At 39.9% G+C, this 27,082-nt stretch overlaps 5 protein-coding genes across 6 annotated transcripts; all 5 read left to right on the top strand.

Annotated features, from left to right (window-relative positions):
- The first annotated feature begins 2,318 nt into the window (after nt 1-2,318).
- Nucleotides 2,319-5,898, top strand: LOC144048539 (uncharacterized). Its single transcript, XM_077560653.1, has 3 exons — nt 2,319-3,259; nt 3,964-4,254; nt 4,678-5,898. Exons 1-3 carry the CDS (start codon nt 3,172-3,174, stop codon nt 5,769-5,771), a joined length of 1,473 nt encoding a protein of 490 aa, XP_077416779.1. The 5' UTR covers nt 2,319-3,171; the 3' UTR covers nt 5,772-5,898.
- Nucleotides 5,899-7,169: 1,271 nt separating this feature from the next.
- LOC144048607 (cystatin-B-like) lies at nt 7,170-8,215 on the top strand. Its single transcript, XM_077560751.1, has 3 exons — nt 7,170-7,327; nt 7,437-7,538; nt 7,953-8,215. The coding sequence occupies exons 1-3, from the start codon at nt 7,259-7,261 to the stop codon at nt 8,079-8,081; spliced, it is 300 nt and encodes a 99-aa protein (XP_077416877.1). The 5' UTR covers nt 7,170-7,258; the 3' UTR covers nt 8,082-8,215.
- Nucleotides 8,216-10,246: 2,031 nt separating this feature from the next.
- Nucleotides 10,247-15,256, top strand: LOC144048590 (uncharacterized). The gene is made up of 6 exons (XM_077560726.1): nt 10,247-10,654; nt 11,460-11,556; nt 11,677-11,851; nt 12,666-13,662; nt 14,587-14,838; nt 14,928-15,256. The coding sequence occupies exons 1-4, from the start codon at nt 10,325-10,327 to the stop codon at nt 12,949-12,951; spliced, it is 888 nt and encodes a 295-aa protein (XP_077416852.1). The 5' UTR covers nt 10,247-10,324; the 3' UTR covers nt 12,952-13,662; nt 14,587-14,838; nt 14,928-15,256.
- Nucleotides 15,257-18,115: 2,859 nt separating this feature from the next.
- Nucleotides 18,116-21,369, top strand: LOC144048585 (uncharacterized). Its single transcript, XM_077560720.1, has 2 exons — nt 18,116-18,423; nt 20,429-21,369. Exons 1-2 carry the CDS (start codon nt 18,246-18,248, stop codon nt 21,175-21,177), a joined length of 927 nt encoding a protein of 308 aa, XP_077416846.1. The 5' UTR covers nt 18,116-18,245; the 3' UTR covers nt 21,178-21,369.
- Nucleotides 21,370-23,993: 2,624 nt separating this feature from the next.
- Nucleotides 23,994-25,827, top strand: LOC144048561 (uncharacterized). 2 transcript variants are annotated; one of them, XM_077560685.1, is made up of 3 exons: nt 23,994-24,239; nt 24,425-24,448; nt 24,526-25,827. In XM_077560685.1, the coding sequence occupies exons 1-3, from the start codon at nt 24,071-24,073 to the stop codon at nt 25,521-25,523; spliced, it is 1,191 nt and encodes a 396-aa protein (XP_077416811.1). In that variant the 5' UTR covers nt 23,994-24,070; the 3' UTR covers nt 25,524-25,827. The 2 variants fall into 2 exon arrangements, with proteins under 2 accessions (XP_077416811.1, XP_077416812.1); XM_077560686.1 differs by lacking the exon at nt 24,425-24,448.
- Nucleotides 25,828-27,082: the final 1,255 nt, after the last annotated feature.

The following is a 27,082-nucleotide window of genomic DNA, read 5'->3' as shown; positions in this document are numbered from 1 at the left end:
ACTCTGAAGCAGAGATGGGTGAGTGGTGGGTTACATGCGCCTAGACGACACGCAGAGTCATTGATTTTGGTGTATCATGGTGAAATTCTATGTAATGCTTGTCTTGTTGTCATCTGGAGAGGGTCAACCCAAGTTGCCGGAGGTTTTCATAATATTTTACACAAGTCACAATCACTCTTTCTTAACAATGAGTCACACAACTGTAATCCAAAAGTGAGTTAAGACACAGGTTCGGTGAACTACGGGTAACACAAACACACTTAAATGATAATGTTTTGTTTTGTTTTTTAAAAAAAACAAGGCACACAAAATGACATTCTATCGATCTCACGCATCGACTGAGCTAAACTCCAGCCAGTAGGTGGCGGTAATGCACCCACATGCTGTTCACCGATGGCCATACAAAAAAAAAAAAGAAGACAAAAACGCAAGTAGTTTAAAAGAATCTAGTTCGCATTGTCGAACGCTGAAACCCCGGCGAGAAACAAAGGGTGACGTTCAAAAGTGTTTTCTGCCGTTCGCTTTTGAACTGTTAACATCAAAATGTTGAAAGAGTTGGTGAGGGAGCGATTGATTGGATTGCGACCGCCGACGAAATTTTCGGGTTATTTGAAAGAACGATCGCGTCGTACGAGGAGCAACTTTTTCGAGCCAGAGAGGAGAGCGAGCGCAAACGACAACTGGAAGATGTTTGCAACACTCAAATTGCAATACGCGGTAAAGGTCAGTTTGCGGTTTACTGAACAAAATGAGACTGAGGTTTTCTTCTGAAAAATCACAATGGTACGTTTTATAGTATTGCATGAAAAACGCCATTTCACCTTACCAAATTATTTTGTAGTCGAGCTGTTACAACAGAGATTCATTACACAGAACCACACGATTGGAGCATATGAAAGAATCACAATATAATTAACGCAAGCCAAATTCGGTTTGTGTTGATGTACAGCAGATGCCGAGAAGGACGATCCACAGTCCACACACTTGAAAGATGTAGACGAACATCCACAGCCCCTCTTTGTTAAGGAGGAAGCGGAGGAGGCTGACGTTAGCAAGTTTCCACTAACTGGCCTCTATGCGGAGAGTGAAAGTAACGAAGACAAACCACCCAAGTTGTCATGGCTTCATCATCGCAGTCCAAGTGGAGACACTTTTTTTTCCTTGCTACTGGTCACACGTTCATTACAGAACCTCTCTCTCGCGCTCTCTCTTTTTCTCCCTCCGCCTCAACGGGAGAATAAAACTTGACAGTGTTGCATTACATTCACAGATATGCTTATTTACGCTCTTCCCTCAGATTGTGCAGGCAAGTATTTTGTCCTAGCTTGGTTGCCGTAGTTTAACGATCAAGCTGCGCATGCGCGGGCAGAAGAACGCGCAATGAGGACCAGTGTTATCCTACTTTTGTAACTTGTACTGTTTGTTAGGATGGGGAGAAAGTTTAGAGTAGTGGTTTGCTGTAGCAATGTAGGTTTGCATCAATTTCCACTGGATTTAGAGATGAGGCGCTGGTGGCTGCGCGTCGTTGGCCGTGAGGAAAACACCGAACTCCCGCATAGAGCTGGAGTTTGCGTCAACTTCATGGAGTTTGAAATGGGCTATTCTAAGATACTTTATTTGAAGAGTGAGGCAGTCCCCAACCTTACTCTTCCACGACTGAGCCAAAGCTCACCGACACTGTTGCCTCGCCATCACCGCGGAGGTTTCGAGCACCAAATCCAATCTCAATTTGCGGTAAAACCTTCTCTCAAAAGCCACATCTGGAATCCCACATGCGAACACACACAGGAGAAAAACCCTTCACTTGCTCCTTTTGTGGTAAAACATTCTCGCAAAAAGAAAATGCTGTATGGAATCACACATGAGAATACACACAGGAGAAAAACCTTATAGTTGCTCAATTTGTGATAAAACCTTCTCACAAAAGCCATATTTGGCATCACACATGAGAACACACACGGGAGAAAACCCCTACCCCTGTCCATTTTGTGGCAAAACATTCTCTCGAAAGGAACATGTGAAATCGCACCTGAAAATGCACACGGGAGAAAAACCGTTCAGTTGCTCACTGTGTGCTAAAATATTCTCTCACAAGTCAAATCTGGTGGCACACATGAGACGGCATACGGGGGAGAAACCCTTGAGTTGCTCAGTTTGTCGTCAAACCTTCTCCCAAAAAGAACATGTGGAAACACACATGAGATCGCACACAGGAGAGAAACCTTTTAGTTGCCTCGAGTGTGGCGAACGCTACACACTGAGGGCCAATTTGAATGTACACATGCAAACACACAACATATAACTACTTACTTACGATTTGGATTTTGGGCTATGACTTTATCTGTGACTCTCATTATTATGGCTAAATTTTATACACATTTTTCACGAGTTAATATTAATTTTAAAAAAAATCTGTGTTTTTCGCTGTGAAGTCAGACATTGAATCCTTAAAAAAAATTCTTAACCAAAAGGCTCTCAAACCTTTAATATCTGTAAACTTATTTATTTATTTATTTTACACTTATTCACCCCAGGTGTGTTTTTTGTTTGGTTTTAAGATTTGGTATTGTTATAAAATGTACAAATGTCAAATTTAAAAACAACAACAATTGCAGTTTTCTGACAGCAAATGGTTGCCCCCTTTTTTTTGTGGGCAGGTGGACGAGTAACATCACATTTCTCATAATCAATGGAAGGAATGGTACAAATCTCGTCAATATATATGCATTTTTGACAAAAAAATAAGCAAATGGCTGGATATTGCAGAGAAATAAAAGTTACTGTAACAGACTGCTGACATTCTTGTAGTAATATGACTTTTCCTCAATAAAATATTCTTTTTTTTTTTTTTTGCAAGAGATTACATTCTAGTAATAACAGTTTGTTCCTTGATAAATATAACAATTATGTTCTCGAAAAGGATTGTTTTTCCTCATTCGTTGATTTTTTTTCCTTGAAAAATAACATGTTCGCATTAAATATTACTTTCCACATAATGCTTACACCATTTTGCTTGTTTTGTTACAACTGTTAATTAATTACCGCCACAAGTTGGCGGGCCGTACGTCATGGATGCGTCAGCAGCTGTCAAACCACCACCGAAGAAGAAAAAGGCGGAAGTTGTTGACACCACAGCAAGGGTGAAGGGACGAAATCACTCCAACGCGAAACATGAATAAGCCTCAAAATGAACTTGGTCGAACAAGGGAGGATATCGAGCAACATCAGACAACACTATTCTCTTCTCAAACTTTGCAAGGTGCGTTCACTCGTCTTCTACTTGCTCATTTATTACATTTTCGCTCGATTGTACAGCATACAAATGTTTGTGTTATTGCCAATAAATATAGATTTGATCAGAATTTACCATGTAGATGCTTTTTTTTTTTTTTTAAATTCACTCTTCGTAGTGAATACCTACCACCGTGTTTTATCCTGATTTTGTAACTTGTCAATGGGAATACTACTCATGATCCGTCACGTGACTGGGATTCATTTCTAAATAATGTTAATAACAGTAAAATAATAATTTACATATGTGTAGTGAATCCTCACTATTCGTGGGGTTGGTTACCGATCAAACCGTGAATAGCAAGCATTTGCAAACACTAGACTCCCCATAATGTTTTTATTTGGTTATATTAACAGTTTAAACACTAAAATGTACCCCAAATTATGACCCACAAAGGCCTTTATTATTTCAAACATTACCACTAAAAAGGAATTCCTTACAGGTTAGTCGATTTTGAAATAAAAATATCAAATTCATCAATGACCTCATGAATTGCTTCTGGTTCCTGTTCCAAAATTATGGAATGAACTATGATGTCATTGTCAACTATGTTTTAAACATCCCTGTGGCGTAAGTGAATGATTCCCATCACGGCAACAATTTTGTATACAGATCATGGGAGAACTCAGAGGTCAACTGTTTGGAGGTTTGTGTCGCTTATGTCCCCGCAGATCTCCAGCAGCTGATTGGTTATCGAGAAGACCCCCAACACCCCCATGTTAAAAATCAAGCGGAGGCTCCGCTGCACACCCACGCTACGGAGGCCGACGTCAATAAGTCGCCTCTGACCGTCGCGGTCCTGAAGACCGAAGACGACGAAAAGAAACCGCCCGAGTTGTCACAGCTTCGTTGTTGCACACCAAGTGGAGACCGCCTTGGAGGACCACCAGACCACATCGTATCTGCACTGTCACATACAGAAGAACATTTGAAGGGCGACACAGACGGCAAAGGTGACGGTGGTAAGGAAGGAATTTGTATCTTCATCTGTGCACCACACTGCCTCTCAGAGGCCAAAGCATGTACAGCAGGAATGTATTTTTATGTTGTTATTTTTTCTTCTATTATTGTCATCTACAGTGGATCCCTGCTTGCGCACAGTTTGGGACACACTGTTTCACATATTCCCAGATTTTATTTAATAGTTTGGGGGGGGGGGGGTGTTGTTTTTTTTTTTTTCACTGCATTTCAATAGGTGTCAGCCTGTCCGCCACGAATAGTATTACCATGTTCCTTGTTGCAAATTTATTTCCTGCTTGTTCTAAAAGTGGCATTAAAGTAGAGTTTTCGTAGTTGAGTAAATGCTACATCTACATATACTGTAGTAGAATCATGACAACTTTTTTGTGAAAGCCAACTGCGTGTGCGTTGCTCATGTCTTACAGGCATCCAGCAGCACGGCGGGAACTCCAGTTTGAAACAGGTGGTCTCACACCCACTCAACATTAAAGAGGAAGAGCAGGAGGCCCACATCAGCAAGTTTCCACTGACTATCGTCGTCGTGAAGAGTGAAGATGATGATGAAGATGATGAACCACCCGAGTGGTCGCAGCTTTGTTGTGCCAGTCCAACACACGACCTCTTAGCTCCACTGTCAGACAGTGACGACACGGAAGAACCTTTGAGGAGCGACACAGACTGCGAAGGTGACGACAAACCGTCGAAATGCTCTGAAAAGGAAACGACTCTTGGCAACAAGGAAACGTCACACGCATGTAAGAAACGCGGCACCTGCCCAGTGTGCGGTAAAGGTTTTGCGAAACAATATTTGATTCGACACATGAGAACGCACACAGGGGAAAAACCATACAGTTGCTCAACTTGTGGTAAAGCCTTCTCTCAAAAGCCGCATCTGGACTCACACGTGAGAACGCACACAGGAGAAAAACCATTCCCTTGCTCCGTTTGTGGTACGACATTCTCTCGTAAGGAACATCTGGGGTCACACATGAAAATACACGGGAGAGAAAAAACATTTACTTGCGCAACTTGCGGTAAGAACTTCTCTCAAAAGCCGTATCTGATATCGCATATGACAACACACACAGGAGAAAAAACTTTCAGTTGCTCGTTGTGTGGTAAAACATTCTCTCACAAGTCACACGTGGTATCGCACATGAGGACGCACACTGGAGAAAAACCGTTTCAGTGTTCATTGTGCGGTCAACGATTCGCTCACAAGTCGCACGAGGTGAAACACATGAGAACGCACACTGGGGAAAAACCCTTTCGGTGCTCAGTTTGTGGTAAAACATTCTCTCGGAAGGATTACATGAGCTCACACATGAGAGTGCACACGGGAGAGAGACCTTACGGCTGCTCGCTGTGTAATAAAACTTTCTCTCTCAGGTCACACTTGGTAACACACAGGAGAATCCATACAGGAGAAAAACCCTACAGTTGCTCAATTTGTGGTGAAAGCTATGCTCATAAGAACAGTTTGACTGTACACATGCGGACACACAAGAAGGGACAGTAAATATTTTACAAATTTACGGTATTCCGCCGCAATGCCACAGCTTCCCCCAAGCAGAACATATGTTGCTTTCACTGAATTGTTTACATTTGACATTGTCATTTTTTTTTTTATTGAATATAAACACAATTTGGATTCTCACCTCTTTGCAGCTCTTTTTCTTGAGTCATTGATCTGAAGTACACTAGCTAGTTTCTTAGCTAACTTTTCTCAGACCACGTATGTTTTCCCAAGATCAAGGACTAAGAAACTTGCCAAAATGGAATACGTAGGTTTCTTGTATCTTCTTTATGAAACAGCATTTAATTGTTCTTTGGTCAGTGTTACTATACATTGCTGGCTTAGATGGATGTAAAAGATATATTCCTAAGTAACAAAATGTTGAAATAATTACTATGCGGTGCACTTATGTGTTTGTGTACTGTCTCAAAAACAAACACTACAAATGTACCGGTGGCCTCAACTTGTGAAATCTGTATACAAATCTGTATAAAACGCTAAAAAGCAACTTATCACTTATTTGGTTAGCTGTTTATGAAATTTGTGCTCGTCTGCTAGTTTCGCTCATGTGTACGTTGGTAGATACGACACGCCCCTTTTGCTAAGATAGGAGGGGCGAAAGTGTTCACCCATGTGTGGATAACAAAAAAAGCTGAAACTCAACCTTTACTTTTTAAACTAAAGGCTATTTAAAAAAAGTTATCTATTAACAGCACTTGTTTTTTTGGCATTTACAAAAAAAATAAACTTCATGAAAACCATCCTTTGATGCAAACACTAGAAAAGAAAAAAATATATATTTTATTTCAACTTTTTTCAACTCACATTAAATACAATGCAAACAATTGAAGCACCGCATGTTATAATCAAATACATAAGTTGTTTGTTGTTCTGGGTAACACAGTCAGTACAAATCACGTTGTGTTACGTGAAGTTACTTCTTTAGATTAACTAAATTAATGTAATTTAAAAAAAATCATGATCGTGTAAATTATATTTTGCTATTCACGGGCGGGGTCTCCATGAGTCACCATTGTGGAGTATGACGATTTCGCAACCTCACGACTTCCCATTTCTAGAAAAAAAAACGCCCTATAGTGCACTTTTCCTCCGACTCACCACCTTCTTTGAACGCAACAATTGAAACAGCCACACCTAGGACTCTATAACTAAAAGGGAGCCGTGAAACGAACATTTTGAAAAAATAAACGTCTTATATGCAGACAAAATGGAAACGGAATCAAAATCGTGTTAAAATATAGCCTAAATGCACGACGTAGACGGTAGAAGTTGAATCTGTAGGCTGAATAAAGTAACGCTTTTCTGTCAAGGTTGAACTAACGACCCCTTACCCACATGAGAATGGTACGGTCCATTAGTCAACGTCACATGATAAACCGGTAGTGTTTTTATAAGGCGCAATCGTCGAGACAAATTGTAGTTTAGCGTTTCTGCTCCTTGTCTTTCTGCAGTCCTTGATAAACGCCAAGATGATGTGCTGCGGAGGGCTTGCAGACGTGAGAATTGCCGACGCAGAGATTCAGAAAATCTGCGACCAAGTAAGTTACGAATTTTTGCACTTTAATTGTTGTTTTCTTTGTAAGTAAACATTGATTGTACATAAAATATGAAAAACTAACTAAACCAAAGCTGACAAATGACTTTTAGGTGAAGGCTGAAGCGGAGCAAAAAACTGGGAAAACTTACGTCGTTTTCACTGCCAAGAATTACAAATCACAGGTTGTGAGTGGGACCAACTACTTCATCAAGGTAAGCGCAGGCTAATCAGTCACGTGATTTCGGATTGTTTTGTCATCATTTTTTTAATGTCAAAAATAATAATATAGTACTTAACCACCACGATAGAGAAGCATCTTCTACCTGGTTATTTCTTTTTGTGTGCCCTAAATGATTGGTTTGCTTGATTTTATTGTAATATTGTAAAACAAGTCTGTCGTATGTGCAGATTTTCAATTCCTGATATTGATACGTCATCATTGCGGGGTCAAAAGCAGTGCTTTGACGTTGGTATGGGCCAATGTCAGCCATTGTATGTTGATGACGTCATGACCAGTCGCAATCTGAGTGTCATTTGGAGAAAGCTGTTCCACAGTGTGCAGTTGTTCACAATTTTTAGTGTATCAAGTAGCAGCTGACGTTGGTGTTGTTCTACTTTTGTTGTAGGTGCTCGTGGGAGGGGACGACCACGTCCATATTCGCGTCCACCAAGGTCTGCCTCACACTGGGTCGAAGTTGAAGTTGGCCGACATTAAAGAATCCAAGACTCATGCCGACGCCATTGAGTACTTCTGAATGAAGACTCCGTGTTAGTCTATACGGCAACTAATGCATTGCAATTAAATATGAAATAATAATGTGCTTTGTACTGAAGTGTATGAACATTTTTTAAATGAGTTCATTTATTAAAAGAAATGATTGATTGATGATTCTGGTGTTTGATTTGAGAAGCTTGACACATACTCTGAAGCAGAGATGGGTGAGTGATGGGTTACATGCGCCTAGACGACACGCAGAGTCATTGATTTTGGTGTATCATGGTGAAATTCTATGAAATGCTTGTCTTGTTGTCATCTGGAGAGGGTCAACCCAAGTTGACGGAGGTTTTCATAATATTTTACACAAGTCACAATCACTCTTTCTTAACAATGAGTCACACAAATGTAATCCAAAAGTGAGTTAAGACACAGGTTCAGTGAACTACGGGTAACACAAACACACTTAAATGATAATGTTTTTGTTTGTTTTTTAAAAAACAAGGCACACAAAATGACATTCTATCGATCTCACGCATCGACTGAGCTAGACTCCAGCCAGTAGGTGGCGGTAATGCACCCACATGCTGTTCACCGATGGCCATACAAAAAAAAAAGAAGACAAAAACGGAAATATTTTAGAAGAATCTAGTTAGCATTGTCGAACGCTGAAACGCCGGCGAGAAACAAAGGGTGACCTTCAAAAGTGTTTTCCGCCGTTGGCTTTTGAACTGTTAACATCAAAATGTTGAAAGAGTTGGTGAGGGAGCGATTGATTGCGACCGCCGACGAAATTTTCGGGTTATTTGAAAGAACGATCGCGTCGTACGAGGAGCAACTTTTTCGAGCCAGAGAGGAGAGCGAGCGACAACGACGACAACTGGAAGATGTTTGCAACACTCAAATTGCAATACGCGGTAAAGGTCAGTTTGCGGTTTACTGAACAAAATGAGACTGAGGTTTTCTTCTGAAAAATCACAATGGTACGTTTTATAGCATTGCATGAAAAACGCCATTTTACCTTGCAGATGCCGAGAAGGACGATCCACAGTCCACACACTTGAAAGATGTAGACGAACATCCACAGCTCCTCTTTGTTAAGGAGGAAGCGGAGGAGGCTGACGTTAGCAAGTTTCCACTAACTGGCCTCTATGCGGAGAGTGAAAGTAACGAAGACAAACCACCCGAGTTGTCATGGCTTCATCATCGCAGTCCAAGTGGAGACCACTGTGGAGGACCACCTCTAGACGAAGTTGACGACAAACAGCAGAAATGTTCCAGAATGACAAAAACTCGTGGCGACAAGAAAACTTCAAAAACACGCGAACAATATTTTATCTGCTCAGTTTGTGGTAAAGGTTTTGCTAAAAAATCTATATTGAATCGACACTTGATAACACACACTGGAGAAAAACCCTTTCCTTGCTCAGTTTGTGGTAAAAGATTCACTCAAAAGCCAAGCATGATTTCGCACATGAGGATGCACACGGGAGAAAAACCCTTCCGTTGCTCATTTTGCGGTAAAGGATTTACGCAAAAGCCAAGCATGGTGTCACACTTGAGAATACACACAGGTGAAAAACCCTTCAGTTGTTCAATTTGCGGTGGCAGCTACTCCCGTCGCTCCAGTTTGACTGCACACGTGCGCACACACAACACGGAAAGAGTCAATGTTTTATAATTTGCCAGCCATTTTAGATTATTTTCGACAGAAGATCCTGTCTTCTGTGATTTTACTGTATATATACTGACTCACTAAACCAAATGAAAGAATAAACTCTCCTATCACCAGGAAAAAAAGGTTTGATCTACCTTATTCCGTTTTTTTCCTTGTAGCGAATAAAAGCCTTCTTGTGTATTGACTCAGAATACTTTTCCATCGTCCTGATTTCTGTGATATTTTATTTTCCACTGACTAATTAATGAATTACGTGTGAAATGACAAGCGCTATTGTAAACATAGGATTCTTGGTAAATGCGGCCTGTCAAAATGCATGACCGCATGGGATTGTGGGATATTTTACTATTTTTAACGCAAAGGTCATTTACTTATTCACTTACCCCCTACTTATGATATTTATTAATTTATTTTGTGGTATTTTGTTTTTGTCTGTACTGCGTGACTGATTTTGTATTCCAGATAGATCGATAGATAGCCCATAAAGTGTGTATGTCCTAGCGTGGTTGCCGTAGTTTAACGATCAACCTGCGCATGCGCGGGCATAAGAACGCGCAATGAAGACCAGTGTTATCCTACTTTTGTAACTTGTACTGTTTGTTAGGATGGGGAGAAAGTGTAGCGTAGTGGGTTGCTGTAGCAATGTAGGTTTGCATCAATTTCCACTGGATTTAGAGATGAGGCGCCGGTGGCTGCGCGTCGTTGGCCGTGAGGAAAACACCGAACTCCCGCATAGAGCCGGAGTTTGCAAACAACATTTTACGCGTGATTCCTACGCCAACTTCATGGAGTTTGAAATGGGCTATTCTAAGATACTTCATTTGAAGAGCGAGGCAGTCCCCAACCTCGCTCTTCCACGACTGAGCCAAAGCTCACCGACACTGTTGTTGCCTCGCCATCACCGCGGAGGTTTCGAGCGCCAAATCCAATCTGTAGTGAGTGTTTACTTTTTACAATGGTGTCAAAAAATGAAGATTACATGTACTATCTTTGATGATTAGTAGCAGTGTATGCAGCGATTACACCTTTCTGTCGTTATGCTACTTTTTTTTTCGTAAAGAATTTGCAAGCACACTGAATTTTCAATAGTGATTTTTTTCTTTTGTAACTGACAAATGGACCATTCCGAACATCCGGGCGTTTATGATATTTCCGCAATGCAACTGCTTCGTCTACACGGTGAAAACTAACTACGTATTGTATTGCTTTTGCCTGTGCTGGCTATCATACAAATACGTTATGGTTGTCAAACGACATTACATCACATTTTGAAATCAAAAGAATCCTGACAAATTAAATTACAACCATGCAAAAACCAATGCTTTTCAATGAGTGAAGAGCTTCCTTTCACCGAGTTGGCCGCCATTTTGACTTGTGACGTAATCTCGTCATATAAGGCTATAGGTATTGTTATGCCACATTTAGGGATGGATGATTAACAATGTTATAAAACACAGCACTTTCTTTAGAATCATAAAGTGCTGAATGGCTTTCGAAGATAATCAGTCAAAAACACAGGGGCCCCAGTGTAGACGCAGCAGCGATTCTGCTGCAGTTTTGCTTCCACCGAATAATGGCATCAGCGAGGTAAAACAAATGCTTTCTCTAATGTTAAGACTTTGAAATATTTGCAGTGCTTGTAGCCAACAGCAAATTACTATACTACAAAAAAATTGTAATTCTGTCCTTAGTGGCACAGTGTAATTTTATAAACATTATTTATTCTTTATATGTTTTCAGCCAAAATCAACCCGAGAAATTGGCTGTCAGACTGAGCGTGTCATCAATAAGCATGCATTTGTCCAGGCTAACCTGAAGCCTTACAGGCGTAGCAAAGGTGATTTCTCTCACTACAGTCTACAATACTCTAGCATTTTATTGCAGATTTGTTCTTTTAAAACAATGTATGTATTTTTACATTATGAACCCTGTTACAAACATTTTTGTCTTGTTACAGCCATCCAGGCCCGAGCCCCGAGCCGAAGTGTGTCTTGTGACACTGGGACTTTGACGGAAAGCCCTCTTCCTGAAAGTCCCAGGGCAAGTTGTACAACACTGAAACGGAAAGGGTGTGAAGTGTCTCCTTTGGACCCCAGCTGTAATTTGGATGCCAGCTCTGTGAACTCTACTAGGTAAGAAGTAAATATAGCTTACATTCTAGTTTTGGGGATAATAAATATGGTTCTTATTTGTTTCTATGGTTCCAACTTTGTCCGGCAAGAGAGGAGACAGAAGTTGTCGTAAATGTTTAATGTAAATAAAATTGAATTGAACCTTGTGATCGCTCAGATGTGTTTTACTTGTCCAAGTTAGCTGTAACAAGTTTTGCTCTGACCAACTAATCAGATGATGTTTTTGTTTATATATAATCTCGAGCCAGCAAGCTGGCCCTGTGAGGATGAATATGAAATGTTATTGGTAAAAAAAACCAAAAAAAACATGCATTGCTACTATAGTTTATTTATTTTATTAAAAATTCTGAGGGGAAAAAAATGGTACACGCAGTTGAATTCCTTCTTGGACGAACATAACAGCCTTGTTATGAGTTTTTAACTCTTTGACTGCCAAAAACGTTAAATAACGTTTAGTAAAATCCTATGGAGGAGTGCCAAAGACGTTAAAAGACGTTTGTTTCAAAACAGAGGTGAAACTAACCATTTTCTATTGTTGATTACTGAAAAACGGAATAAGGTAGAAACAAACTTTTTTTTCTGATGAAAGATGAGAGTCCAATCTTTCATTTGGTAGTATGTGTGTTTCCATAGTCCAAACACATCATTTTCTGTGGACCTTGAAAGATCAGTCAAAAATGCTTAAATCGGCTGGCACCCACGGCATCCCTTTTCTGAAAACATCTGGCAGTCAAAGAGTTAATAACAAAACAATTTAGGTTAGAAATAATAATTTTGGTCTGCCATCTCTATTGTTTTGTATTGTGTCGTGCAGATGTCCATCAGCGCAGGGGGAGCTCCAATTTCAACTAGGAGCAACCACAGATCCCCACATTAAGGAGGAAGACGAGGAAGCTGACGTCGGCAAGATCCCGCTGACTGTTGTCGAGGTGAAGCGTAAAGGCGACAAAGACGGACTGCCCGAATCATCGCAGCTTTATCATCACAGTCCAAGTGAAGGATTGCCACCAGACAACCTCTTAGCGCCACTGTCAGACAGCGATGACATGGAAGAACCTTTGGAGTGTGACACATACAGCGGAGATGATGAAAAACAGTAAAAATGATACAACCAAAGTTAAAAACAAAACAAAACAAAAAAAACTTCACCAACATGTACAAAACGTGCTGCTTGCTCAGTTTGTCATTAAGATTTTGCTGAACAGTACATGAGGATACACATAAGAATGCACTCAGAAGAAAAACGATCCCCTTGCTCAGTTTGTGCTAAAATGTTCTCCATTATGGCACTTTGACGACACGTGCACACACAACAATGAAAGAATAGATACATTTAAATGTTTCTATAATAATAGTGGATTGTCCAAACGTGAACATCATCTGTAAAGAGTATAAAAACAAGGTAAAACATTGCTGGAAGTTATTTTAGATGGGTGCGCACCTTCGCACTTCCTGTACAGTAGGTGGCGGTATGCACCAAAGAGTTGTAATCCGTTAGTAATTAAAAGAAGAAAAAGAATCTCAGCCAATCAGGAAGAGTTGGACCAGTCTCGTACAGCCATCGCAAATGATTTCCTGAATTTGCTTGACTAATCTTTTCTTACGTGCGCCTTGAACTACCAACAAAATCAAGATGTTAAAAGAGTTGATAAGGCAGCGACTAATGGCGGCCGCCGACGAAATCTACGGACTGTTTGAAAAAACGATCGCCTCGTACAAAGAGCAACTTTGTCGAGCCAGAGAAGAGACGGAGCGACACCGACGACAACTGGAAGCTGCTGGCTTCGCTCAAGTTGGCTTTCAAGTCCGAGGTGAAGGACATATACTGTATTATGAGCACTTTTGTTAACATGATCTAGTTTAATCTGATTACTTTGCCACAAAACGTCTTGGTTTTCCTGGTCAGCTAATCAGAAAGTTAGTGAAAATTTGGCCGTGATCCCCTCCTGTATTGTCTATTATTACAGTATATCGTAACTGTTATATCTTCAAATTTGTTTGCAATTACTTTTTCATTAAGTTAAGTGTAAGTTAAGTTCGATCTATATTTATTTTTGCCATAAATCTAATGTGTAAGTGTGTGTATTGAAGGCATAAAATATAATTTGTAGTCTTTTGCGTGTTCAAATAAATCAAAGATGAGATTCTTGTGAAAAGGGTCCTTGCAAGGTTTGATTTAATACAGAGATCTCCGGTCACACAATTGAATATCACCACAAGAGTGTCGTCCAAGAATGTGTGTCTCCCCCCCTGAGACACAGCCCTTTATTACAATCCGAGTTTGTACAGAAAACGCCTCTTCTCTTCCCATCGAATACGAAAAACAGATTACATTCTCACAATATGCTATGTTTATCTTCACGTGAGAACAAAACAGAATCTCAATATGCCAGCTTGCACTTCCTTCATATTTTAGACAAAACATGTTCTCAGTGTGCCAGCTTAAACTTTCTTCCCAAAACAGAATCTCAATATGCCAGTTTGCACTTTCAAAGGAAAAGGAATTTAGACGAAAACAAGATAACAGATAGGTTAAGGTCGAGTTGTATTGAGTTTAACATTATTTCACCTGCTCTACACATCTATAACTAAATTCAAAATGGTTAAAATATAAAATAAAGAATTAAAAATGTTAACAGTATCCATCTAAATACAAAGTTAGTTAGTAGTTATGTTATTCATATAATTTGTGAGTTATTCATGATTTTTTTTTTTTTTTTTTTTTGCATTTACAGGAGCAGGATTTGCCACAGATCTGCAAAGATGTTCAATGCCATGTCGAGCCTCTGGGCATTATCACTGCCCGTGCTGTTCACGCACAGTTATACGGAAGATAGATATGGCGAGGCATTTGGCCATATGTCAATGTCAAAATAAACTAGATGCCCCGGAAGCGCCATCCACGGCTCCCACCGACCCACCAGCACTACCTGCGTCCACTTCTCAGGTGGATGAAGACCATGCCTATGCATGCCCATCAGTGCCAGGTGCAGCAGAAGTATTTTTGAATTACATTTTCATGTAACCGCAAATTGGGTTAGTTTTAATCTACATTTATTTTGCCATGCATTTGCAGGAGCAGCTGAATTTGAAATGGAAACGTCGGTGCCGGTTAATGCCACAGATCTACAAAGATGCTCAATGCCATGTCGAGCCCTTGGGCATTACCACTGTCCGTACTGTTCACGCACAGTTATTCGAAGGATCGACATGGCAAGGCATTTGGCCTTATGCTTTTGTCAAAATACACAAGAAGCTGCCTGTCAGCCATCAAGTGGAGTACAAGAAGAAATATTTCTTAAGCGCCTGCCAACACCTCAGCTGTCGATTTTTTTTTAAAGACACCGGGGCTAGGTTAAAATGTATTATTGTGTGAGACAACCTTAATAAATGGAAAGAAATCTTTTTTCCTCTCTTCTTTTTGACTGCGCCATCTGATCTAGTGGTTTACACCAATCAATGGTATAGATTTACTGTAATGTTCTAATTCTAAATACTCTACATGTACTATGCTTTATTTGCAGGATTCAAACATTACATGTTAAAATTATAATGTAGTTGAAAACAATTTAGATGGGAAATAACTTTGTAGCTACACTCACAATACCTTATGCAGCATGGTCACCTATAGAAAGATTTATATGTATGCTGGAAAGAAGCGAAGGACTTATAGATTGAACATGACTGTCAAGTGAGCAACAGACAGTCACAGCATTTTTTTTTTAAAAAAACATAACGACTTCAAAATTCAATGAGTGCTTTTATTTAATGTTGTCAAGTCATCACTATAGAAATCAGGTTCCATCCACCTTATTTAATTTTTCAGAGAATAACACTAACGACTTGGAAGATGACAAACATTGGGAATGCTCTGAAAAGGACACAACTCCTATAAGCAAGAAAATTCAATCTAATGCTTACAAGACGTTATACTTGCTTAATTTGAGGCAAAGGTTTATCCAAATGTTTCACACATAAGAACACATACAGGAGAAAAACATTTAGTTGTTCGGATTTGTGGTAGAAAATTCTCCCATGGTGGAAAACCGCCGCAAGATGGCGGCCGTGTGACGTACCGCCAGATGCAGTGTTGCCGTAAAAGCATTATCGAAGAAGAAAACAAAACAAAAAAAAAAAACGCATAGCAGTCCACATTGGACCACGCGGGTCAGTTTTTATTCCTGTGCTCGTTAAACTGCGTACAACTTCAAAAATGTTGAAACATTTAGTAAAGGAGCGACTGATTGCGGCCGCCGACGAAATCTTCGATTTGTTTGAAAGAACGGTCGCCTTGGCGTCACGTGACAGGTCCACTGCGAAGCGGAAGACAGAAACTTCACAGTTTAGAAATGTACCAGTACCCTAACTCACTTCTTCAATAAAAAAAAGTACTTTCAAGTACAGTATAGGCAGTGAAAATATAATATATATATATATATATATATATAGGTTGGTTTTATTACAAAAAAATATGTTTTACATTAACAATGCATTTAAATATATATATATAAAAAAACGTGTTTAAATAATTGAATTCAACGTTTTAAAACATTTCTAAGAGACTCAATTCCAGTGTGTTGCTAGAATTGCAATAAATATAGTCATTAAATAAATAAAAATGAAATAAATGGCTTCAAACTGGCAGAATCACAATACTTGTATAATATATGTGTGAGCCGAACTGTGTTTTGTTGCTTGTGTCTTGCAGACCTCCAGCAGAATGGGGGGAGCTTCAATTTGGAGCAGCCCACCCATATTAAGGAGGAAGAGGAAAAGGCTGACGTCAGCAAGTTGCCTCTCGCTGCTCCCTTCGCGGAGAGCGAAGATGACGGGAAAGAAAGGTCTAAGTCGTTACAGTTTCATCATCACACTCCAAGTGGCGGACCCCCACCGGACGGGCACTTAGCGCCGTTGTCAGACTGTGATGTCACTGATGAACCTTTGAGGAGCGACGCAGACCGCGAAGGTGGCGACAAGCAGTCGAATTGCTCTGAAAAGAAGACAACTTTCGGCAACGAGGAAACTTCAAAAACGTGGAAACAGGGTTTTTCCTGCTCAGTTTGCGGTCGACGTTTGTCAAACATGTCAGTATTGATAAATCACTTGAGAACTCACACCGGAGAAAAACCATTCCGTTGCTCAATTTGTGGAAACAAATTTTCTCAAAAGGCAACCATGGTAGCACACATGAGAACACACACTGGCGAAAAACCTTTTGGTTGTAAAACTTGTGGTAAAGCATTTACTCAAAAGCAACATCTTGTATCACACATGAGAACTCACACTGGAGAAAAACCCTTTAGTTGTTCGATCTGTGGTGGAAGATTCAGTCGTAGGACGACTTTGAATTTGCACATGCGCAATCAACACAGAGACAAGAAATGAATGAAAATACTTAATCTGTAAATGGCAGGATAGAACTGGTATAGAGGTAAATCGTGTGGAAAATAAGGAACACACGGGCAAAGAGTTTGATCTACAGTTAAGCCCTTTACAGTTCCGGTATTTTGTGGATTTATTGTGCACGGTGCAAAATGTTTTCTGCCTCCTGTTTATTTTGGGTGTAATTCCACTGTCCGCCACTAATGGTGGCACACTTAATTTCAAGCACAGCCTACTTTTTGCTGAAGGTTAATAAATATCAATTCCTCTGTATGCCTGTTTTTTTATGGCTACAGAAAGTAATGGTTATTTATTGATTTATAATGTACATCTTTGGGCACGATTCATGATGTGTACTTTAAAGTAATTAAGCGGGATTTGTTTACTGTTAGTAGGCTATATAGAGAAATCAGTAAACTGCAATATATTTGTGTTATCCATTGCCCTTGCTCTCTCAATAAGTTTAAATGTGTTTGTATCATTGTAAAAATTTTAAAGATTTTTTTAAAAATAAGGTGCCAAAAAATGCTAGAAAAACATGCTAAGTGTGTATTTTTTTATATCATGGATTTCTCATATTATGGAGTTAAGTGAAATGGAACAAAGGGCTGAGGATGAGTTATACAAAGGTAAATGGATGAGAGAGGAGTTAAAATGCTGATGAAATCAAATGGATTTGATCATATAAACACAGGACAGATGAAGAAATCAAAATATGTAAGTCAGAGTAACGATAAAAGCACAAGCATCACTGATGGAAATTTGTTAGGATTAATACAACATGCAATTAGTGTGTAAAAATATGCCACGAGCAAATCAATACCGCCGCAAGATGGCGGCCGTGTAACGTACGGGCAGTGTCGCTGTAAAAGCACCGTCGAAGAAGACAAAGCCGGAAGTTAGCATAACTGTCCTAGTTTCGCCTGGAGCAGATGACGAGGAACAAAACGCTAGGTTAAACTTGGGTTTTATGTGCTCGTTCAACTGTCCAGACTAGATTAAAACACCAAACATGTTGAAGGAGTTGGTAAGGGAGCGACTCATTGCGGCCGCCGACGAAATCTTCGGAATTTTTGAGAAAACGATCGCGTCGTACGAGGAGCAACTTCGTCGAGCGAGAGAGGAGACCGAACGACATCGACGACAACTGGAACATGTTTGCAACGCTCAAATTGTGATACGGGTCAAAGGTTTGTTCATTAACATTTATTATTTACGAATCCCAATTTTTTTGGGGGGGGGAACACCACTAATTCTATCTGTTTAAAGATCAAAGGTCGAGACCAAATTACGTGTTTATTTTTTTAATACTGGTTATTTTTTACTTGTGCAAAAGAGGCGATAAAATTGTGGCATAACTATGTTTGTTATTTTTTTGTTTTAAATGAAACAATACAAGCAAAACATATTTCAGAAATGTGTTGACTGAAATGGACGTCAAATAATCTCCCACGCGAAAAATCCGTACACCAAAATTTATGCTTTGAAGTGCCACACCATTAACGAAAATAAATACGGACGTCACGTGATCCTCACTCTACTAGTGTATTCGATGTGTAATGTATTAGTCCTAAAAAAAAATTGTTGGCCAGCAAAGAAAATGGAAATTGAACAGGTACTAGTCATATAATTAGAATATCGACAATTTATTTCAGTCATTTATTTTTAAAAGTGAAACATGCATGTTACATTAGTTCACCACACAAAAAGTAAAATGTCAACCCTTTGACACAAAAGTATTATTCATTTAAAAAAAAAAAAGGGTGTTTCACAAAATAAAAATTCAAGACTATCGTGGCAATTTAGCTCAACGTTGTAGGCTGCCCGTGTCCCAATTTCGCAAACTAGGTCATGCAAAACAACTGCAGAGGTTTTCCTCTGACTTTAAATGGTCTCAGCCTGGTTCAGTAGGCTTCAGAATCATGGAAGGCGGCCGATTTCATTTTTGTGCAGAAAACCATAATTGACATCCTCCGTAAAGAGCAACGGTCTCAAAAAGAAATTCCAAAATATGCTGGATGCTCACAGAGCACGGACATTAAGAGGAAGGGAAAACGTGTCCAGAAAAGTTGCACAAGGGAGAGAAGAGGATGTCAAGCAAATTTCAAAAAATCTGGGGGCGCTTCCTAAAAGGAGTGGACTGAAGCTGGTGCCAGTGTATCAGGCACAACCACATACAGATGTCTACATGACATCTGTGCTGGGCTAATGATTAAAAACACTGTTGTGAAACCTGACTCAACAGTTGAATTACAAAATGGACCCAACAGTGTTAAAAGTGCTATTTAACAAGAACTTTCATGCAAGGAAACAATTCATATACAACCTGATGCTTCTCCTCAGACGAGGTCGTACGTGCACACATGAAACAGTCCGTTACCATTTGTCCCATGCAGCTACTCCCCACCCCACTCTTGAAACGGCTGGGTTAAAAATAACCCCATGTGGTTTATTTTTAAACAGCAGTTTTAAGGGCGCCCCAACTGCAAGGCATCTTGGCAAAGTCAGGCAGGAGGACGTGACCTGCTTTCTTTCATCTTTGCTCTAAATCAAAAGATGATGTCCGGATGTACTGTTTAAATTCCAATGTTTATATTTGTGTAACTGATTGTTCAGCTGGGATGAGCAGACAGAGATTTGCAAAATGTTAAACCAGCATAAAATGACAAATTGAAAAACGACTGGTCCCAGATATTTAGAAATGAAAATATAATATTGTACTTTAAAGTTCAATCAATTTGTAAAGATCTTAAATCAATCAATCAAACTTTTGTTTGTTTGTTTTTAAGAGTACTTTTCACACATGAACAATTGTAGCTCAAAGATGACTAAACCTTAACTTTCTCCAGCTTTACCAGGACAAAACTTATTTGGACTTTTGTCATCAGCAGACAATAATAATAATGCATCTGCTTTATAACACACATTTCACAATGGATGCACTCACTATTCATGCACTCTCACGTTCATACAGTTGCTTGTCACCAGCGTAACGACGGAAATTCACTCTGTTCCTCCTGGCAACACCACCGAGAAGCAACATAATTGAACAAAAAAGGGCCTAAAATTGAGCCTTGAGGAACACCACATGGAGCTATTCTTTAAAATGCAAAAAAAAAAAAAAGTCTTTGTAGATGACATAATAGAATCGGAATACATGTGCGTGAGCCTCATTGTGTTTGTGTTGTCTCGCAGATATTCAGCAACAATGGGGGAGCTCCAGTTCGGGCCCGGAGCATCCACAGCCCCTCGACTTTAACAGGGAAGAGGAGAATCCACAGCCCATCTACATTCAAGAGGACGCAAAGGATCTACAGCCCCCCCACATTAAGGAGGAAGACATCATTGAGTTTCCACTGACTGGCATCTCAGGGGACGACGAAGACGAACCACCCAAGTGGTTGCAGCTTCATCACGGTCCAAGTGGAGACCAGCGTGGAGGACCGCCATCGGACAACCTTCTCACTCCACTGTTTGACAGTGGAAACGTGGAAGAGTCTTTAAGGAGCGACGCATACGGCGAAGGTGACAACAAACGGTCAGAGACAACTCTTGGCAACAAGGAAACGTCACAAACGCCTGAACAGCGTTTCGCCTGCTCTTTTTGTAATAAAAGCTTTTCTGCCAATTCAATATTGAATATACACTTGAGGACACACACAGGGGAGAAACCTTTTGCATGTCCAGTTTGTGGCAAAAGATTTGCGCAAAAGCCAAGCATTGCAACACACATGAAAACACACACTGGGGAAAGACCCTTTAGTTGTTTAGTTTGTCATAAAACGTTTTCTCGGAGGTATCATTTGGAAATACATATGAGAACACACACGGGAGAAAAACCCTATAATTGTTCAGTTTGTGGTGTAAACTTCCGTCATAGGTCCAGTTTGAAGGTGCACATGCGTGTACATAACGCAGAGAAAATGAAAAAAGTTTCACAGTAGTTGATTTTTTTTTTCTGAAGAGCTGTAAATGTTCTATTTTTCTGTCCTGTACACTACAAATAATTATCTTCTTCGTCTGACTCAGCTGTTTCATTAGCACTTTATCTGCTTTACCCAATTTTGGCATCTTCACAAATGATTTACCTTTGTGTGTGTTATACAAATAGAATAAAACTGAACTTCACCTGTAAATGATGCAAAATCTGTATGAAGCATATATATATATATATATATATAGCATCAAGTTTATATATTATATATATAGTATATTTATTTTAATTTTTTGCTTTTTAGTCTTAATTTTGATTCCTTTGTCGTCAATACCGCTGCAAGATGGCGGACGTTTGACGTCCGGCTGCGTTTCCGCCGTGAGAGCACCATCGAAGAAGAAGGCTAGGGACATTAGCGGATCCACGCTTAATTTGGGCCGCCAGGGACAAAGAGCTAGGTGTGCTTACTACACGACAACGCGAAAATGTTGAAAGAGTTAATAAGGGAGCGACTGATTACGGCCGCTGATGAAATCTTCGGACTATTTGCAAGAACAATTTCATCGTACGAAGAGCAACTTCGTCGAGCGAGAGAAGAGACCGAGCGACACCGTCGGCAATTAAAAGCCGTTTACGACTCTCAAACTGTGCGACGCGTCGAAGGTATATTCACGAAAGTTATACGTAATATTTACAACATTTTAATCATCTCGTTGGATATTTGAGAGTGTATAAATGGTAGTAGTTTTAAAAAATAAAGACCAAAATGTTATGAATTAGTAATACGGTTTATTTAAGCACTCCTGTCCGAGATCATTTGTTTTCAAACGACTACACAATCGGAACGCCCAAAATGCAAAATTTTGAAATACTATCGCTTTTTGTTAAAATGATTTCATGACGGATGATTACTTTAGCTACACACAGTACACAACAACGTCCCTTTAACAGATAAAATGACTCGGAGGCAAAACAAAGCCATGGAAGCCATTTTGATTTTTCTAATCAGCCAATCGTAACACCGCCTTGGCGTCATGTGACATGTAAAAGGCGTTTTGAAACTATTGCAGTAGAACGTCTTTTTTGTATACCCCTTATAAAAAAAATATTACCTTTTTAATTATAGCAACTACAAATGCTAGTATCTGTCAAATTATGTAATTTATTTGGTTTATCGTTACAATTCTTGATTAAATCTTATGAAAAGACTTCTATTTATTTGTGTGCAAAAAATGACTGAATCAAATGTTCAAGTGCAAACCACACTTTATAAATGCTTTGGGGGAAAATCGAAGCGTGTGTCCATTTGGTGTATAAACAAACGTAACTTGCATTAACTACATTTAGTATACAGTACAAAAATATATATTGTTCATTCACTATTCTGCATTGTCAACTTGATATAATGTCCTGTTTATTTAATAAAGTGACTGCAATTAAATTTTTCAATCTGATTCATCAATTTAAAAAATAATCAGAATCATTGAAATATTCATGAGTTGCAGCCCAAGTTGAAGCGCTACATAATGCTAAAGGGTCTGCTCTTGGACTACAGGCGTCGAACAGCATGGAGGGAGCTCCAGTTTGAAGCAGGATGATCCACAGCCCTCACACTCTAAAGAGGAAGTGGAGCATCCACAGCACCCTGAAATTAAGGAGGAAGAAGAGGAGGTTGATGTCAACAAGTTTCACCTGACCGGTGTCTTTGAGGAGCGTGAAGATGATAAAGACAAACCACCTGAGTGGTCGCGGCTTCATTATTACAGTCCGGATAGAGATCTCTATGGAGGACCATCACCACAGAACTTCTTAGCTCCGCTATCAGACAGTGACTGTGACAGCGCCGACAAACTTTTTACATATTTTCAAAATGAGTCAACTCTTGGCAACAAGGAAACTTCGCAAGCACGTAAAAAAAGTTTTGTCTGCTCAGTTTGTGGTAAAGTTTTGGCCAACAATTCAGTATTGATTATACACATGAGAAAACACACTGGAGAAAAACCCTTTCTCTGCTTAGTTTGTGGGAAAGCCTTCATTCAAAAGTCACATCTTGCATCACACATGATAACACACACAGGAGAAAAACCCTTTAGTTGTTCAGTTTGCGGTATGAGGTTTAGTTATAAGTGCAATTTGAATACACACATGCGAAAACACAAAACAGAATAGAAGTCTTATTGTAGTCCCAAATTATTCTGAAGTTAAATGTTATGAACATATCTCAGTTTTGTTGTCGCTAAAATTGCGTTCTAAAACGAAAGCTAGAATAATTCTTCAAAATGACACAATCTAAGTTTGTCATTTACTAATTTGTACAGAGGTTTTCAGGGGCCACAAAAAAATCTGCCTAGAAAAAATTTGATCACTTAAATTTCTTAAAAATGTAGAATGTTGTATATATGTGTTATCTGGTTATTTCCCCTTGTGGGATTATATGTGTAAAACAAAAAGATGTACTTCCGAACGTAATGCTTTATTCTCAAAATGTAAACATCATTCGTAAAGGGTACAAAAGTGATATACATTGTACATGTTCCACAATCATTAAAGAAGACATTCTGTTTGCTATAATGACAATTTGAATTCTGACCATTCATTTTCCAGTATTTCCTCTGCTATAATCATTCGCTAACAATTGCAAAGGGTCATACATTATGAACAGCACAGATTATGTTTCTATTGGGTTTATTACGAAAGCAGAACAGTTAGTTTTGTTCATGTTTAAAATGCATTCAAGAATACATCCCGTCGCAGGGTGGCGGCAATTTAACATCACGTTTACATTGCCGCTGCAATAAGGCACCACCGAAGAAGAAAAAAGGCGGAAGTTAGCAAAATAGGTGAAAAGTCGCCCTAGCCGCTAAACAAACTGTTGTGGCAGATAAAAAAAAACAACATTCAACATGTTGAAAGAGTTGGTGAGGGAGCGACTAATTGCGGCCGCCGAAGAAATCTACGTGCTTTTTGAAACAACAATGGCGTCGTATGAGAAGCAACTTTGTCGAGCGAGAGAAGAAAACGAGCGACAACGACGACAACTGGAGGCTGCGAAGACGGTGGTGCACATCCAAGGTCTGTTTGTTCACATTTCAAAAGTCTTATTTAACACGCCTACTTTCTCTATGTATCACTTTCACGTCTAATTACGCCCCCCTCCACAGTTAATACATTTTCGCTGTGTTTCAAATGTATCCACGATAATGGATGATCATCTTTCGTTATTGAAGCAAAGTGACGTCATATTGTGGACATTTCAGCACTTCCGGTGACAATTAAAAGCGGTAAATTACATTGTATGCATTATTTTGTATCATGAATACATTTAAACAACGTTTACAAAAGAGTTTGTGTCCCACAGACGGTCCGCAGCTGACTGGTTGTGAAGGACGACAACAAGTTCCACAGTTCGGGATTTCCAGTGTGGTGCGGCCATCTTACGTCAAAGAGGAAGAGGAGCGACCGCAGCGTCGCCACTTTAAGGATGAAGAAGGGGAGGCCAACGTCAGCCATTCGCCTCTGACCGTCATCTCCGTAAAGAGCGAAGATGATGAACCACCCGAGTCCAATCACAGTAGTGGCGACGAGCCCGACAACCACGCGGAAGAACCGTTGACAACCCAGTCGGACCGTGAAGGTGATGGCACACACACCAGCGTCAGCCCCTTCACTTGTGCCGTTTGCGGTCAAATCTTCTCTTGTCAGAATAGTTTGGACGTCCACGTGCGGACCCACACGGTCGGGAAACCCTTTCGCTGCACCGTTTGCGGTAAAAGCTTCACCAAAAAGTCCAACATGGTGTCGCACGTGAGGATCCATACAGGGGAGAAGCCCTTCAGCTGCTCGGCGTGCGGCAAAGGCTTCGCCCAGAAGATCTCCCTGGTGGCACATGAGAGGACTCACACGGGGGAGAAGCCCTTCGCCTGCTCCGTTTGCGGTAAGTCGTTCTTCCACAAGCCCAACATGGTGGCGCACAGGAAGACGCACACGGGCGAAAAACCCTACGGCTGCTCGGTGTGCGGCGCCACCTTCTTCCGCAAGGAGAGCATGGCGTCGCACGCCCGGACACACACGGGCGAGAAGCCCTTCGCCTGCTCGCTGTGCGGGAAGGCCTTCTCGCACAAGCCCAACATGGTGGCGCACAGGAAGACGCACACGGGGGAGAAACCCTTCGCTTGCGGCGTTTGCGCCAAGACGTTCACGCACAAGGCCAATATGGTGCTTCACATGAGGACGCACAGTGGGGAGAAGCCGTTTGCTTGCTCGGTGTGTGAGAAACGCTTCACGCAAAAGGCGCACATGGAGTCACACTTGAAGACGCACGCGGGGGGGAACGAATTCACGTGCCCGGCAATTTAAGCGCACACTTAAGAGGCGCACGGCGGGGAGTAAACCTTCTTTTCATCCCTTCATGCCATCAACTTTCGACTGGGAACTATTTAGAGCAGTAAACTTTTTTTTTTGGGGGGGTGGGGGGGGGGGGGTTGTCAGGGGTGTACCGGGCTCCACAGTTTAAAAAAAATCAGATTGTTATTTATAGTTTTTCCAATGTCCTCTTCCCATGCATTTTTGAACAAAAATAAGTAATAACAGATTTACTATACATAAATGTTTTTGTCTTTTGGTTAGGCGTACGGCAAAATAAAGGCAAATCAACCATGAATCAGTATGAAAGGCAGTTTATCCACTTCAAATAGAGTTGTTAGTCACAAATTGACTTGCAGTCTTGTATGTAATAGTGATTTGACAAGAAACTTAAAAGGACAATTGTAAGAGTTTCATCAATAAAATTGCAACAATACGAGGGGCCAGTCATCGTTTCATGGAAAAGAAATTGGCAATATATTTTTTTAAGGGAAAAGTAAAATTTCAAGAATATAATTTAAATATTAAAATAAAATAAATGGCAGTATTATTTTCCTGTGATTGTACAAAAATAAATCCCGTGTGTGCATGTAATGTGGCAAGCCTACGACTTTGGGCGTAACAGTCCCTGGGCCCAGACTTGACAGACTGACGGCTGACAGCTGCTTGACTGTCAGTACCAACAAAATAAAATGACAGCTGGCTCACTTTCAGTACCTCCAAAATAAAACGTGCTCTGGCAAGACTTTCAACACCCTGTAGACCTCCATGCGTATTTTTAGGGGTACGCACGGGCCCCTTAAAGCCCCGTGTTAGATGATATTAGGTACGGTGCCTTGCAAAAGTATTAGCCCCCGTTGAACTTTTTGACCTTTTACCACAGTTTAGGCTTCAAATATAAAGATTGGAGAATCAACATTATTATTATTATTTTTTATTTTACTGTCTTTTTCTAAATTATGACAAAACAGCGTAAAACTACATTTAGTCATGTTTAAGTAATGTAAAAGTGTAAGGTTCAATTAGGAGAATAACATAAAATTACTAGAAATCGAAGAATAATATAAAATTATGGGAGTTGAGAGAAAAGTTTTAAAGTTAGATTAAAGTCATAGTCATAGGAGGAAGAAATATTAAAATTACAAGAATATTAGATTTCAGTTATGGGAATCCAATAAACGACAGTTAAATCTGGCTGTAAATGTACAAAAATAAAGTTGTATTATGAGGTAATGTTACAGAAAATAAAGTTGTTGTTTTTTTTGTGGCAATGCTATGCAATTTTTTAAGTATTATGCGAAAAAGGCATAATTTTATGAGGTAAAGTTGTATTTACTCCCAAGAAAATTTGTAAACTTAGACTGGTACGAGAACATAGCTGTGATATTGACGTTTTGCATGTTACGAGAAAACAAAAGTTGCATTTTACGAAAACTGTTTTACTTGACTTAGTGTTTTTGAAGTCATAGTAATGAGAATGTCAAATTATTAGAAGAAGCAATTCATACTCTAACAATCAAAAAGTTCTTAGAAGTTACAATATGTATGAAAAT

The sequence above is a fragment of the Vanacampus margaritifer genome, chromosome 3 (assembly GCF_051991255.1).
Source record: "Vanacampus margaritifer isolate UIUO_Vmar chromosome 3, RoL_Vmar_1.0, whole genome shotgun sequence".
NCBI classification, from domain to species: domain Eukaryota; kingdom Metazoa; phylum Chordata; class Actinopteri; order Syngnathiformes; family Syngnathidae; genus Vanacampus; species Vanacampus margaritifer.
Note: the sequence above shows the minus strand (reverse complement) of the source record. Positions and strands in the feature narration are given on the sequence as shown.